Below are 15,382 nucleotides of genomic sequence, written 5' to 3'. Positions count from 1 at the left end.
TTATTGTATGCAACTAATGCATGGCGTAGTTCTCTATAAAATATAACTTCAGAGTACGTGTCCAAGTAGTAGACGAACGAAGAGATGGCTATCTAGTTTTTCTTGAGTTAATTATGTCACGTAGGATTGCTAATCTGAGTTGATGTATATAGATGGTTGTTGTTTTAATGTTGTGCATGTCCTTAAGAACTAGTGTCTTCATATAAAATAAGATTGGTTGTGAGAGAAATGAGTAGGCCATGTGATAACAAGATACAAAAGTTGTATTGTGAAAGATAATTTCTTGACACAATATTATAGAGCATAGAAATCATGGTAGTTTCTAACATTAAGAGTGCCCTAAGACCAGTCTCAATATATGTTTTATGGGGCGTCATACACATTAAATAGGATATCATATCAGTAAAATTGCTGACTTGGCAAGGTCACTAAATGAAAGAGTTTTATGAGATGATAGATGAATTTTATCCCCATGAAACTCATCTGACTCGGTTACCTAGTTTACAGTCTTAGTAACTATATCATGAAACTATGCATTGAGACTGGCCTAACACATAATTTATTTACTTGTCGCCGGTTTGCAGCGGCATGCATACTTGCCTACTGCATGCTCCCATCATGCCTGCTTGTTCAATGGAGTGGATAGCATTTAAGGCCATCTCCAATGGGTATCTATAAGCTATCTATAAGATATACTATACAATTTTTAACAGAAGAAAGATAAAAACTATCTTTTAATCAAGATATAGTCTCTTGCATATATTTTAATGTTAAGTGAGAAATGAATTGCAGGGGCATTTATATTATAAACTATTTACTAAGAGTTAGACTAATAAAGAAGTTGTCTTTTAGAATACATATCCTATCTCTATAGTTGGAGGTGGCCCAATTGGTTGGGAACTTGGGATATGGTCGAGTATTAAACGCATGCATATGTGCATACGGAAACGAAGCAACAATGCGTCATCTTCGAGGTTTCTTTCACCTACCACCCTTATACGGCGATTTTGTTTTTTTATAATAAGCTGATCAATTTTGGACGGAGGGAGTATTTGACATCTAATTCTTGTGTGTGTACGTATATAGTGTGGATGTGTGGGTAGTGTATACTTCTCCCATGTAACCATAAGAAACTTTCGGCCTCATCTTTTTGTTTTTTTATAAACGTAAGTGCAACGATTTATTAGTAATTAAAAATAAATTCATTAGTAAAAAATTATATATGTGTTTTTAAGTAATCTAAAGCAAAGGGTGGAAAAAATACTATAAGCCCCTCTCAAAAATCAACTCCACATTTAAGTTTTAAAATTTAAAGTTGGCCTATAAACATAAGCATAACCAAAAAATAGGGGATTCACTTATCCAACTTTTATCTTAAAATAAAATAAGAACCACAACTATAAACAAGACTATAAGTTAACTATTGGTACATGTGGAGAAGAGAAAAAATAAAAAAATAAGGAACATTAACTGTCATAAAAATGATAGCTCTATACAATTTCTAAGATGAATGTGGATTTAGAGAATAAAAAAGCAATCAACCATCCCCAACAAAGTTGCCAGTTCTTCTTTGTTCTTTCCTTATAGATAAAGCCCACTAGGTGGATTCTAAGAGATCATATCCTGCGATAGTGACCGACGCGACGCTATACCGGAGGTGCCCCCTAGCAGGACGGTGCTGAATTCTCCGGCTTTTCTAGCATGCACAGCCTTTTTCATATAGCACTAGGATGATTAAGACTTTTCATAATAGTGGGTGAAGCTAATATAAGTGAGAGAAAGAGATAGGATATATATAGTAGAGCTGACCTTAGCTAGGTTATTATATTATCTCCTTTCGTAATGAAAAACTTTGTAGCTTTATCTAGGTTCGTATAAGATGCTAATGCATCTAAACATATATACAGACCATATACATTGATCAAATGAATTAATCTAGAAAAAACTAAAAAGTCTTGCAATACGAAACGGAGTGCATAATAACTCCTATATGAGTTTATAGCTAATAGTTGACTACTATTAAACTTGCTCTTTAGACGTAGTTATGCTTTGCGCTCTCTGTTGGATGGCTTATGCAATTTCTAGTAGAGAAAAATATAAAAAATATCATTGACAAACGTTTAAGTCTAAGAAATGTCATTGACAAGTGCGAGTTCTAAGAAGTATCATCGTACAAATGAATTTGTGTGAGAAATGTCATCACCGTTAGGGTTCCGCCTATTTTTACCGTTAAATACATTGTTCAGACTATAGCACTTAACGGAAAAATGCTGATGAAACCCTATGGACAATGATATTTCTTAGATAAATTCATTTATATGATAGCATTTTATAGAACTCACACTTGTTGATAGCATTTCTTATAATTAAGTGTTTGATGATGATATTTGTAACATCCTCCCGCCATCCAATAAAGATTAGTTGTGACCTGATAATTTCCAGGCACCCACAAAAAGAAATGTTTCTTCGCCCAAAACTAAGCAGAATGTTATCTACCTTCTCTATCCCACAATTCAATTTCAGTTCCATATTGAATTACGAAGCTGTCTAGTTAATGGCTAAATTTATTTTACTTTAATTTGCTCCCACAAGCGTGACATACCACACAAAGTATGGCAATATTTGGAAAAAAGAAGTTTTGAGTCCGACACGTTGGCCAAAAAACAAAGTGTGACATTACAAAAGTGAGACAAACATTCCAAATATTCAATTAAGGACATTTTAGTATATATTTTCTTAATAAGTATAATAATAAGTATAAGACTACACATGGCATAAGTTGTAAGTTTAGTTAAGTGTGCTCCAATGTTTAGACTTATATAACTTAGACTAATGTGAAACCCACTGAGATAAAAGATGTCATCCTTCTCACCTTTCTCCAACATACAACATTACATATTGAGTTAAAGTATTTTTTAAATCTAAGCGCTGGTTGCCTAGATAAAGTCATTGGTGCTTAGAAAATTTAGCTTAACACCCTTTCTCTAATATATAACATCCATACCATATATATTTCTCACTCCTTATGTAACACACATTGAAGTTGCTCACAAATTGTGGCATATCTAAGGTTTAACATCGCAACCTTTTGACAGCCAACAAAGTAGCCCCCATCACTGTTGACCGCCGGAGCCTTTCCTACCGCCCACTAACAGAGGCCTGGGTACCACACGATAACCACGAGAACCGTAACAAATTTGTATTTAATTTTTTTTTGAACTCCAAAGACGTTTACCGCGGATTCTTGGTCAAAACCACGATTCTTGGCTAAAGTAGTTAATGCATTGTAAAATGGTACTTAATTTTAAAGTAACAGGACAGTATGTCTTTAACTACTCAATAATCTTAAAAAGAAACACCTTATCTACCCTATAGTGCACCAACTCAGTTTACTCATTTACTCATTGGACATATCCAACGGCCTGAATCAATCTACGCTAGATCGGACGGCCCAGATCAGCTATGCATCGCTCACTCCCATCCCGCGTGTGCTCTCCCCTCCGCTCGCCTCCTCTATGCCAGTCTCCAGCTCCCTCACCCATTCTATCCCAAACCCTAGCCGCCGCCCTCCCTCTCTACCGTCCTCCCACCGGCATCGTACCCGTCCCGCCGGCACCGCCCTACCATCCTGCCGCCTTCGTTCCCGTTCCTCGGGTCGGCGACTCAGCCTCGCAGCGCCGACCTGCCACACGCGGCCCTGCCTGCTTCCCTCTTTCCACCGCCTCCTCCTGTCTTACCGCTGCCGCCTCCGTGCGGGGCAAGCCTCCCTCCTCCACCTTCTTAATGCTTACATAGTATATTGTTATCTTCATTGCATTGTATGCTCTCCTTTTGCATGTATGTCGGTCATCTATTGCTTTTAATGTCTGTAGTTCACCTTCATCCATCTAAATGACACTAGCTTGTGCATCAGCAAACCAACAATTGCCATCTTGATGTAGGGGTCTTAACATGTTGTTGTTTTTTCAGCACTGCAGTCTATCATCTTTACCGGCATATGAACCTGCATTTGATTGGGAAAATGAGAGATCTTTGATATTCGGCCAATGGGTCCAGACAATGTCCCTGCAATAAACAGCAGGTTTTCAACCTCATCTCAAGCATCACATATATCTTTGTTCATTTTACCTCATTTCTCTGAGCAGCTTTTTCTTGTTATTCCCATGTTATTAACTATTCTATACTGGTTACAGTGGATTGAATATAACTGTCAAGGTGTTATCTTTGTCATTCCAAGCTGGATTAGTTTGTGAGCAGCACAAATAAACACTGTAGTTTGTTCTCTTAACAGCTAGACTCTATATTGACCTGCCTTCTGACCACATATCATTTGCAGAGCCATTTAGTGGTACAATCTGCTTGTACAACAGAGATAGAAGAGAAAAATTGTCAGAAGATTTCTCTTTCATATACTCTCAACATAAATGCAAGATGTAAGGAGCAACCGAAAACTTCTTCCTGAGCTTCTGCTGTATCCCTCTAATTTCTTGCAATTAGTATTTACAAACAAAACAACTGTAACTTGTTAATTGCTCTAGAATTCTCCTAATCTTATTTGCATTCTTACTAAGCATTTTTCTTTTATTCTATATTCAATTAGGCTCAGATTTCTCTAGATCGTCGAGCTGTTTTTTCATTGGATGCCCCTTCACCATCAGCGTGCCTTCTCATTCAGCTAGAGAAGGCTGCCACTGAGGAATGGGGAGTAACACCCTCTGTTTATTCCCGAAAAGAACCTGTAAGAAATGAATTCTTCATATGTAAAAATGCAGTAGTGATCACTAGGTGTATCATATGCACTTATAAACCTTGTGCTAACTTTCATGATAGGTTCACTTGACTGAGAAAGAGAAGCAAAAACTGTAAGTTTGGTGTAAGACCAAATATGGGGCCTTGTTTAGTTCCCAATTTTTTTTTTCTAAAAACATCACATCAAATTTTTGGACAACTAAATAAAGCATTAAACATAGATAAACCAAAAAACTAATTGCACAGTTATGGAAGAAATCTTGAGACGAATCTTTTGAGCCTAATTAGTACATGATTAGCCAAAGTGCTACAGTAACCAACATGTGCTAATGACGGATTAATTAGGCTCAAAAAATCCGTCTTGTGGTTTCCAGGCTAGCCATAAAATTCGTTTTTTCATTTGTATCCGGAAACCCCTTCCGACATCCGGTCAAACATTTGACGTGACACTTCTCCCAAAATTTTTTTCAAACTAAACGACACCTGAATATTAGTGTATTTTGATTTCAGAGATGTGAAGTCCAACAAAAGCAGTGGGGTTGTGCAGCTCCAATCCCAGTAATGTTTCCTGATTGAGATATATAATGTTAGAAATCATTAATGTTTTGTAGCAGCATTACGGTTATTATTTTCCATATTTCTATAGGCACAACATGCAGAGAAATGGTTCTGCTGAATTCGGTTAGAAATTTTGGTCATAAGAATTTGGAAATACTATGTTGGAACCTATCCGACAGTTGTGCAGATCCAGCATTGTGTCCTCTCACTAAAGTGTTCAGTGACTATATCTGCCCTCGCGATCATGCATTTTTCAGTTATTGGCTCAACCACAAGGTATTGCATTTTTCTTCTTCAAGCTCTTTTATGAACATTGTGTCCTCCATCGGTTCACCCTGCCTCTACAGACCCCTATTCTTGCTTTGACTCATCTCACTTCTTGCATTGATCATATTTCAGTTCTAGATATTCATAAAACTGATCTAGGAGATATAGTGTACTTTAACATCAATCTTGGATTATTAGAACACAAGTGATCATACTTCTCATTCCAAGGCAAAGTAGACTGCTTCTAATAATTGATTGTGTTTCTATAATAATCAGGTGAGATGAAATAAGAACAAAGCAAGAAAAGAATGAAGGTGTGTTCCCTGTGAGACCAGGGTCCATACGAGTCTACTTTTTTTCAATTCAATGTACAACGCCCTTTCTTGCCGAGATATTCATAGAAATTAAATTTTACACAGTCTCTCATGAGTATTATTTAGATAAAGATACGATTCTTCGTTATTTATTTAAACATTATGTAGCTAGAACTATTTCTTATGAATAGTACGGTCACTTTCAAATTCTATAGAAAGAACTATTTGTAATCTAATTTCTTATTATTTCATATGCACGGCCAAAAATTTGTTTGCTCTACCTTTAGTGTTCTGTTTGATCCTATTGCTACGTTTTTTTTTGCGCCAGATTATAGTGATGTAAATGATATGTTTATAGTGGTGCAGATGATATGAAGCTAATGTGTTGGTACTGGGCCTACTGGTATTCTTTTGTACTAACATGTATAATGCGGTTTTTTCTTTAGTTGGAGGAATTATTGTGAGAGCCACCGACAAATAATTCTCTTACTTTGAGCACATGTATGTTTGATATATGACTTGAATCAAATTAAAGTGTAATTACATATATTTAAAAAAGTAATTTAACTAGTATAAAATTAAATAGTGTATAAATATAAATATTATGATACCGTAGCGTTACCACGGGCATATTAAGCTAGTCTATCTATAGTGCACTAAAATATTTTAGTCATTTACTCGTTACTCAGATCCAACGATATCATCCGTATCGATCGGACGGTCCCGTTCATCAGCTCTCTCTTTCCTTTTCTACCCCGGTCTATTTCCCCTCACCTTCCCTGCCAAAAATCACGCACGCCATCACCGTCGCGCCATCCCCGCCGACGCAGTCCCTGCCGCCGCCCGCCGCCCGCCGCCCACCTCGTCATCGCCGCGCCATCACTGCTGCAGCCGTCGCCTCGGCATCCTCCCCCCCCCGGCCGTCGGCAGCGCCATCACTGTCGCCGTCGCCTCGGCATCACCCCCGTGCGTCGTTAGCGGGAGGAGCGCGGCGGCGGCATGGGGAGGGAGGAGGCGGGGGATTGGGATGGCGAGCCGGTTCTGGGGGTGGTACGCGGACCGGCAGTTCCACCGGTGGGAGAAGACGGTGCTGTGGGACATGGTGGAGCCGTACCGCCCGCCGCGCTCCGTCGCGCCCCTCGTCGGCACCTACGTCGTCGCCTCCGCCGTCACCGAGCAGCTCTACAAGGTCAGGATTCCCTCAGGAGCACCACCTCCTCCACAAACCCCTCCCCTTTCGATTCGTCCTTGTACGCCGTGCACATGCCGCGCTTAACGTGCTCGACGGAATGCTTAGCCGCTCCATCTCGAAACTTAGGCATGAACTTTGAATGCTTCAGTGATAAAAGTTCTGTGTAGAATGCTCTTGTATGGTATGATTAACCTGTAATTGGTAGTAGTAACTAGCTGGATCACCACTTCAAGTTGATTTAACATCAAATTTGGTAAGGTAGCATGTCGAATAATGCAATCAAATGGTTTTCTCTACTTTCACTGAACTGACTAGGATCGATTTATCACACAAGCAAGTTTGCACCATACTTAAGTACTGGTGATTTATAGAATCATGTTATTCTAAACAAATATCGGTGATATACAAGATCAGGTTGGATGAAACAATGCAAGGAATATACTTTGCTGAATAACTAGGATTGACAATTTGACCTCCCTTTATAGAATTATATTTGACCATCACTGCCATGGTCACCTCGCCATCCCCCTACAAGGTTTTTTTTTTGGCTTGATCATCAGCTTTGGAGGGTTGGTTGGCACCTAATTGTTTTGGGCTCTTCTGTTGGAGTATTAGGTTGGATGACGTGACTACATCGAGGCAGCAGTATAATATTTGCATGATGGATCCAGTTTGTACGAGGATTTTACTTATTTACTTATTTCACAAAAGGTAGAATTGTCTTGGCTACTGTTTGTACAAGGAGTTTAATATGCTAACTTTGTACATAGGTTAAGTAGTCTACTAGCTTAATTTAAAAGAGTATATGTAGTACAATGCGAAATACTTAGAGCTGTACATCAACAAGCCTTCAAATTTTTCTTTGTATATTGTTTGATGTCTAAAATCAGAACTAAACAGGGTAGTCTGAAGATAATCCTTTGCTAGCTGTTGCTTTTCTGCTTATTGGCCAAGGTCAATTTACTGAATTCATAATTTCTTCATGTCTGATATTGGTGCAGAATTATTTAATGAGTATATGCAGAATTATTCCTTCACTCTTCCTATGTTTTCAAGCTACACTTGGATCATCTGTTAAAGTTCCATCTCCCTTGTGAGTTTTCCACCTCTCCAATAGAATATAGCTTTAGGTAAGTTCTGCTAATTATTAGGATTTCAAGCTCTGCCTTTGTAAAATTATGCTGCATTTCAATAGGGCAAGACCGCACTCTTATTTTGGTGTAAAATTTAAACTGTTTAATGAGTATGGAGTCATATCGGTAAGACAATGGTGATATAATATTACATAATCATTTTTTTGCAAGCAGAGGGCTGGTCCAGCATAACAAGTGAAGAAAAGTCGGCACAGTCATTGCCCTTTTTTTGTTTTTGCTTTAGAAGCTTGCCAATTGGCCTCACCGTTTGATCCCTTTTGCACAGGTGTAGAGCAGGAGGTAGCCAGCAACCTCAATAGAGGGAATATGCTGACCGAAGAAGTCATCATGCCAGGAAAAAACCAACAGTATATGTTCTTACCGATACTAAATCATTGTGCATATGTAGTGTCATATTAGTGTAATTGCAAATGGCAAACATAAGGCCTCATTTGAAAATGAGATAAAAGAATGTGATTACACATCTCTTGTTTCAATGTTAATTGAATGTCTTCTATATATAAAAGAAATATAAATTAATTAACGTCATTTTTGACAGATTAATGGATTGTTACATACACATGGGACACCTAATTAAGTTGCTCCTTTGGTAATGTTTGCTTATTTAACTGCTCTTCTTATTTTTCTTTAACCAGAAATGGGTTTTTCCTAGAATACATTTCTTTTTGTTATGTAGGTTGTTGCCGATGAAAATATTGTTTTTGTATTGCTTGCAGATATCTGCCTTTAGAGGAAGAAAATATTGACTCATTTTATAACAAAGTAAATGTAGCACCCTTATCTTTTTGCTTATGCATCTACCCTATAGTGCACCAAGAGGTTTTACTCATTTACTCATTACTCATTGGATAGATCCAATGGCCTGAATCAATCTATGATGGATTTGACGGCCCAGATCAGCTATGTCTCTCTCCCTCTCATCCCGCGTGTGCACTCCTCTCGGCCTGCCTCCAAAACCCTAGCCGCCGCCACTCCCTCCATCGCCCTCCTGCCGCCGCCGCCCTACCGCCCCGCCGCTGCCGCCACTCGCTCCTCCGTCGCCCTCCCTCCTCGGTCGAGGACTCTCTCCGCCTGCCTCCCTCCCGTCCTGCACCCTCAACCCCAGCCGCTGCCTCTCCTCTTCGCGCTCTCAACCCTAGCCGCCTCCTGTACGCCCTCACGTCCCGCCGCCCTACTTGTCACGCTTGTGCTCGCCCTCTCGCTCAACATTGCCGTCAGGTACCTGCTCCGCTGGAACCGCCGTGCAGGCAACGAGGCGTCGCCGTCTGTGCTGCTGCGGAAGACCTGGAGAAACCACCCGTGACCGAGGCTAAGCCGAAATCGCCTCCTCCGGTGCTGCTGTACTCAGCGGCGGACACCAAGCTGGTCTGTGCGACGGAGTGCGCCATATACCTCGCCGAGTTCGTGGACGGGGACCCCGTGCGCGACATGCCGGTGTGCGGCCACGGCTTCCACGCGCGGTGCACCGAGAGATGCCTCGCTGGAGGCTGCCGCTCTTCGTGCCCAACTTGCCGCGCGCCGGCTGCCACGCCGGCCGGCGGCGCCGTAGCTAGCGAATCGGATGCGGCGGCGTCTTGATGTACGTCTTGAATGGACTTGGCTAACTGACTTGGTCGGCCCTTGTTCTTGGCAAGTTCTCATGTTGATTAATTACTCCTCTGTTCGGTTATGGGTACTTCTGTCTTGCTTGTTTGCTCTTTGATCACTGATCAGAGCTTCTGTTCAGTTGTTGGATAAATTTCTCTGAACCTAAATTTGCAGATTTATTAACGTTTAGAACACTAGCCTTTCAATGCAGAAGCTGCGGATTTGCTTCAAATTAAACTCTAGAAATTTGCAGAAGCTGAAGATTTGTTCACAGGAGAGGGTTTTGGCATCCTTTTTCGGGAGAGAGGAGACATGTTAGTTTGTTTTGTGAAGGAAAAAGAACAGGTAGGTCACTATTTGGACTAATCAATATGTTGTATACCGGTGGTTTGTGGTCACTCAATGTGTGGTGTCCCTCTTGAATGACTAGAATCAGCAATTCAGCGTGCATGTCTCAGCTGCTTGCTTAACTCTGATGGCAAGGCAAGTATAAAGTGTAAAAATTATTAATAGGGACAAAAAAAATGATGAGTTATGGTTGCGACAGTTTAACACCGGAACTCATTAGCATGTCAATGATTTTGCACTCCTGTTTGGTTTTGTGTAGTTAGCCATAATATGGAACTCAGATATATGTGGTTCAATATCTCAATTCAGTATCTTTAGTGCAGCTTTCCATATGGAATTAATTTGTAAATATTCCCAGTAATGCCATGGACATGAGCCGTGATGTTATAAACTTTTGGTTCGTAAATGCCCTATAAATTTTGGTTTGAAATGGTGCAATCCAGTTTATATTGAATTATGAATATCACCGTAGCGTTAGCACGGATATATAACTAGTCAGATTGTAGTAATCTGCGCTCTAGCTAATTCCTTGTTTCAAATAATTTCTATGATCTACGTTACAATAATCCTAAACTAAAACAAGCAGGGCATTACTCGGTCTCAGAGACGAAGTGAGGTTGTACAATTCAGTCAACTTGAGACTCACCGTATCACCTAAAAGTTAGTACAAATACTCTAGCTATTTCAACCAAGAACTAACCTAACAGGATATCCTACAAATTTGCTTCCACAAAAGCAAATACGCCATCGTTACAGCTCATGTAGCAGCCAATCACTCGGTTCATATACATTGAACACCTACCACTGTAAGCACACTGAGGACTGAGGATATCAGGAACAAAAACTGATATACAGCTCAATCTGTCGATCGACAATTGAAACCAGGTTACAGATGTAAGATAGGCTTAAAACAGTCCGAAAAAACGTTTCCGCCGCTGGCTGCTGCTATTTTGTCGTGTTCTTGGTGGAGTTACAGATATCCTGTCCACGTTTGCTAGTGCCCACCTGTTGAAATCTGGCGAGGAGATCAATTGTTTCATAGCTTTGTTTGTCTCTTCTCTAGTGAATGCTTCATATTCCTCCTCTGAAAATTTTCTTCGCTCAGGGGTAGTGTGAAAGGTAGAATAGTAGCTATCTGTATCATGTCCTTGTGACAATGTCTTCCTTGAACCTGTAAAAGCAAAAATGGAGTCGCTCACCACACAATAATACCAACTGTGACATCATACAGATAAAAGAATGACAAACCCATACGAAGTGAATTTCTTTTTGGTGTACATCTCTGGTATTCACCACCAAGCTTGGTAAATCCATCTTCGTGAGATCCATTCATGCTGGAGTATTCTTCACCGAAATCTTCATAACTGGTGGGAAAAATCGTGATTCCCTTCGAAATTCCCCTGCCAAGAGACTCTCATTTAGTTTAACGTTAAGGAAATACAAGCAGGTCATTGATTTGTCAACCATGTTATCAAAATGTTCGTGGTAACAACATGAATACATTCTTAAGGCAAAGGGACCCATGTTCCCAACATATTTGGAGAAACTAATGTCTCTAAGCCTGTGCTATTCAGTCACCTCTACAAAACATAGTGTTATAATTGTAATCAAAAGGTTCTTGACAAAGCTACATGCACCAACCATCACATCTAAGGTAATTACTCTGATGTTGCATAGCATACTACACACATAGGAGAAAACATCAATTGAACTTAGTTCTTTATAGATAATTGAACAAAGTTGTGTGTGCACTGGCCAGAAAGTATGATGATATCTCACATTTTCTTGTATGACTTCCCTGATTATAACATACCTTGATACAATATACAAATAAATTATAACATACCTTGATAGGCACAGTAGAAATCTTGAAGTTCCCTCAATCCTTGAAACTGCTTTGACAACTGTGCAAAATGCTAAGGCTGAAAATGCAAATAGATAGTCCAAAGAACTCTACACACACAAAAAAAAAAGACAAGAAAAAGCTTGTATGTCAGTTAACAGATAAGCAAGTTAATAGGTTTGTCAGTAAATAGTAGGTCATCATAACAACTTACCTGCAGGATCATAACAGCAGAAATAATCAAGATAGCCCACTCAACAAAATAAGCCACACCAGCGTCAACAGCTCCTTCTTCTGTTAGCACAAGCTTACGGACACCCCAGTAACCGAACCAAGCTCCAGCTAAGATCACAGTTACAAGAAGGAATACACCTAGCTGCAACAACATATATTGATTGTTGGCATGTCATGGAATATAGAAAATGGACCTTGAATGAAACTTTTGAAAACATATTTATGGGATAGCTTGACAGCAGTGTATAAACTTCAAGGGAATACTAATGTAAAATCATGGACCGTCTCTTTATGGGACTGTAGTAACCAGACTATTTGTCAACAAGAACTGAGACAAGCATAAATAAATATTTGAAGAAAATATGAGATATTATCAAATTTATACAATGCAGTAATCAGTGAAAACAAACTAACAAAGCACAGGCAGTAAAATGCTAACCTGAAATATTATACATATGTACCTTCATAAAAAAAAGATAAAACTCTTTCTTCCATATGGCACATGTAATTGAGGCGGAAACGAAAACAGCAAATGAACCATAAATAACCTACGTGGAGAACTTACATACAGGATTATGCATGTCTTCAGCAATCCCAATTTCCACAAGCACCGAACGCAACAGTCCCGACAGATAGTGCAGAAAATATGTCGTCATGCCAACCTGTTTTGGGAAAACGTCACAAATGAGTCTCCCAAGAATATGACATTAAAATTAAGGCAGAAATTATTTAAATTGTATGGTGAATACTTACAAGTGAAGAGTACGCAAAAATTGCAAGAGAACTCTTTCTACCAGTGGGTAAAAGCTTCATTCCCTGAAAAATAAGATAGAAATAGAAAAAAGAATCAGAAAGTAATCTAAGAAAATAATTAAAACACTCAAGGTTTTATAAAATAAAATACTTGCCGGACAACAGATGGTTGTAATTCATTAAGTAAAGCATTTGGTACTGAAAATTCAATAAGCTAGACAGATTGGTTATTAAGAATCAACTTATAGATCAATCAAGAAATGTCAAAAAATACAAACAAGATGTTGCTATTTGTCTTTAATTATTTTCTTTCTTATGAATCCCTCTTCCCTTCCTTTCCATGGCAGCTTAGGCTCAACAAAGTAAATTTGGAATAGAACAGTTTCAAGAAGCAGGATACATTCTCACTGAACAGAACAAAAGAAGGGGAAAAAAATGGAAACAAACCTTTTGGTTATATCCCATAGAGAAAAAAAGGTGTCCATTAAGATGAATCGTTGAATGAAATGGTATGTTTTACGTGTGCATGACAAAATTGCAACAAACACCTAAAATCCTCAATTCTCGATTCCTTTTTAGAGAATATGACTTGCTAAGCATGATAATACTAGGGAACTGCAATCTAATCACTTAGCTTTGTTAATTCACCAGACGCAGTGTTCATAATTGAAACAAATGTAACAGAATAATGCCTTTAAATCATATACAAGAAAAGAAAACATGGGAATGTAGATTAAGCTCCAGCGAAGTAATGTTTTTCATGTGCAACAAAAATTGCAGGCAAATCAGAACGGTACTTAACTAAATTCTTGGTTCTGAATCTCGCTTTATAGAATACAGTTTCGCAATCATGCTAAGAGGAAGCTGGAGTAGTGGAATGTCGTTGCATGGAATTTTGTCAATTTATCAAAACATAATTTTGCTGATTGAAAAAAAGTTAACAGAGAAAGCCCTCTGGTAAAGGAGGATAAAAAATTACATATATGCTACCTGCCTATCCCAATAATTGTAATAACTGTCAATGAAAAGCATGATGTAAAGACAACTTTCGAAAGTGTAAAAACAATGGCAACACCCCCCATAAAAAACTTCAAACACTATCAATTGCCATATATACAGAACATAGTGAAGATGGGCAAACTCACCTGAAAGAGTATAATAAGAATCACAAGGAAAATTCCAATAGTCATTGCTCCACCATAGTAGAATACCACAGACTCGCTAAGTGTGTGTGCCACCACCATCAGCACCATTCCCAGCAACAAGAATACCACCCTGTGAAGCAAGAACTCTGCATAAACAGTCACAGAATCCCCAAAAGCACCCCCAAGTCAATATCCACGCAAACAGATGCCACCCAAACAAAACAGAACCACTGAAATGAGGAGAAAGAAGAGAGTACCTTCCTCCGTGGACACTACGATATACCTCGAAGGGTCCGATGGCATACGCAAATCGAGGATCCGGGTGTCGTAGGGGGAGATGGCTTGCGCCCAGAGCCCGCCCTTGGGCATCTTATGCCACTGCGACGCCGCGCACTTGCATGGACCCACTGTGGCATTCCTACAAACACCAGCCGGGCCAACCAAAGGGGGAAAAAAATCAGGCCAAAGGTGCAGACACAGCAAGAAAGCTAGGGTGCACGCCTCCATTCTCACTTACCGGTGGAAGCAGAGCTCGAGGCCGCTGGGGCGGGTGGCGTTGGCGCGGACCCTGAGGGCGTGGAAGAAGCGCGACGGGTCGCGGAGGCGGGACGGGCGACCGCGGACGCGGACGCGCGTGCAGAAGGGCCCGCCCTCCTCCCCGGCGAAGGGCGCCGCGGGCGGGAGACGGAGTGCGGGGAGAGGGTGCGACGCGGCTGCGAGAGACGAAGCAAAAGTAAACAGTTAGGGTTAGGGTTTGGAAGGGGTTTTGGGGGAGGAGAACGTGTGCTTACCCGTGAGCTCGACGGGGGTGGCGGCGGAGGCAGCGGCGGTGAGGAGGAGGAGGAGGAAGGAGAGAGCGCCGCGGCGGTGGAGCGGTGGCATTGCGGCGGCGCGATTGGGGATGGAAGGCGGGGAGAGGGAAGGCGTCGTTGGGGTGTTGTTTTGCTTTGAAACAACGCGGCGTGCGTCTTGTGCTAGCCTAGTACAGTACTGTCGTGAGGGCAGCATGCCGGTTCGCCCGTCGGCCCTGCACCGCGTCACGTCGTCAGGCCGCGTTCGGCTGGACGAGGGTTTGCTTTAGTTTGAAAAATATATTAATAGATTAGTATATAATTAGTTAATTATTAATTATTAAGAAATATAAAATAGATTAATATGTTTTCATATAAGTCCTTTAGATGACGTAGCCTTACGTATAAGCGACAATTACAAATTTACCATTAGTTTGAAACATTATT

At 40.3% G+C, this 15,382-nt stretch overlaps 1 protein-coding gene and 1 long non-coding RNA gene across 6 annotated transcripts; one reads left to right on the top strand and one right to left on the bottom strand.

Moving 5' to 3' along the window:
- The first annotated feature begins 6,683 nt into the window (after positions 1-6,683).
- Positions 6,684-10,598, top strand: LOC107303840. 4 transcript variants are annotated; one of them, XR_001549808.2, is made up of 5 exons: positions 6,684-7,077; positions 7,696-7,791; positions 8,082-8,210; positions 8,500-8,823; positions 8,951-10,598. It is a non-coding gene; the product is annotated as an uncharacterized LOC107303840 (long non-coding RNA). The 4 variants fall into 4 exon arrangements; XR_005811356.1 differs by having other exon boundaries at positions 6,685-7,791; positions 8,951-8,996; positions 9,087-10,598; XR_001549806.2 differs by lacking the exon at positions 7,696-7,791 and having other exon boundaries at positions 6,687-7,077.
- LOC102701435 lies at positions 10,584-15,084 on the bottom strand. 2 transcript variants are annotated; one of them, XM_040521985.1, is made up of 10 exons: positions 14,936-15,084; positions 14,662-14,857; positions 14,402-14,562; positions 14,145-14,290; positions 13,000-13,062; positions 12,816-12,908; positions 12,227-12,388; positions 12,016-12,122; positions 11,418-11,569; positions 10,584-11,340 (listed from the first exon to the last, which is right to left on the bottom strand). In XM_040521985.1, the coding sequence occupies exons 1-10, from the start codon at positions 15,024-15,026 to the stop codon at positions 11,075-11,077; spliced, it is 1,437 nt and encodes a 478-aa protein (XP_040377919.1). In that variant the 5' UTR covers positions 15,027-15,084; the 3' UTR covers positions 10,584-11,074. The 2 variants fall into 2 exon arrangements, with proteins under 2 accessions (XP_040377919.1, XP_015690222.2); XM_015834736.2 differs by having other exon boundaries at positions 11,424-11,569.
- Positions 15,085-15,382: the final 298 nt, after the last annotated feature.

Source organism: Oryza brachyantha, chromosome 3 (genome assembly GCF_000231095.2).
Source record: "Oryza brachyantha chromosome 3, ObraRS2, whole genome shotgun sequence".
Classification (NCBI taxonomy): domain Eukaryota; kingdom Viridiplantae; phylum Streptophyta; class Magnoliopsida; order Poales; family Poaceae; genus Oryza; species Oryza brachyantha.
The sequence above is the reverse complement of the archived record's forward strand: the minus strand, read 5'-3'. Positions and strand labels throughout refer to the sequence as shown.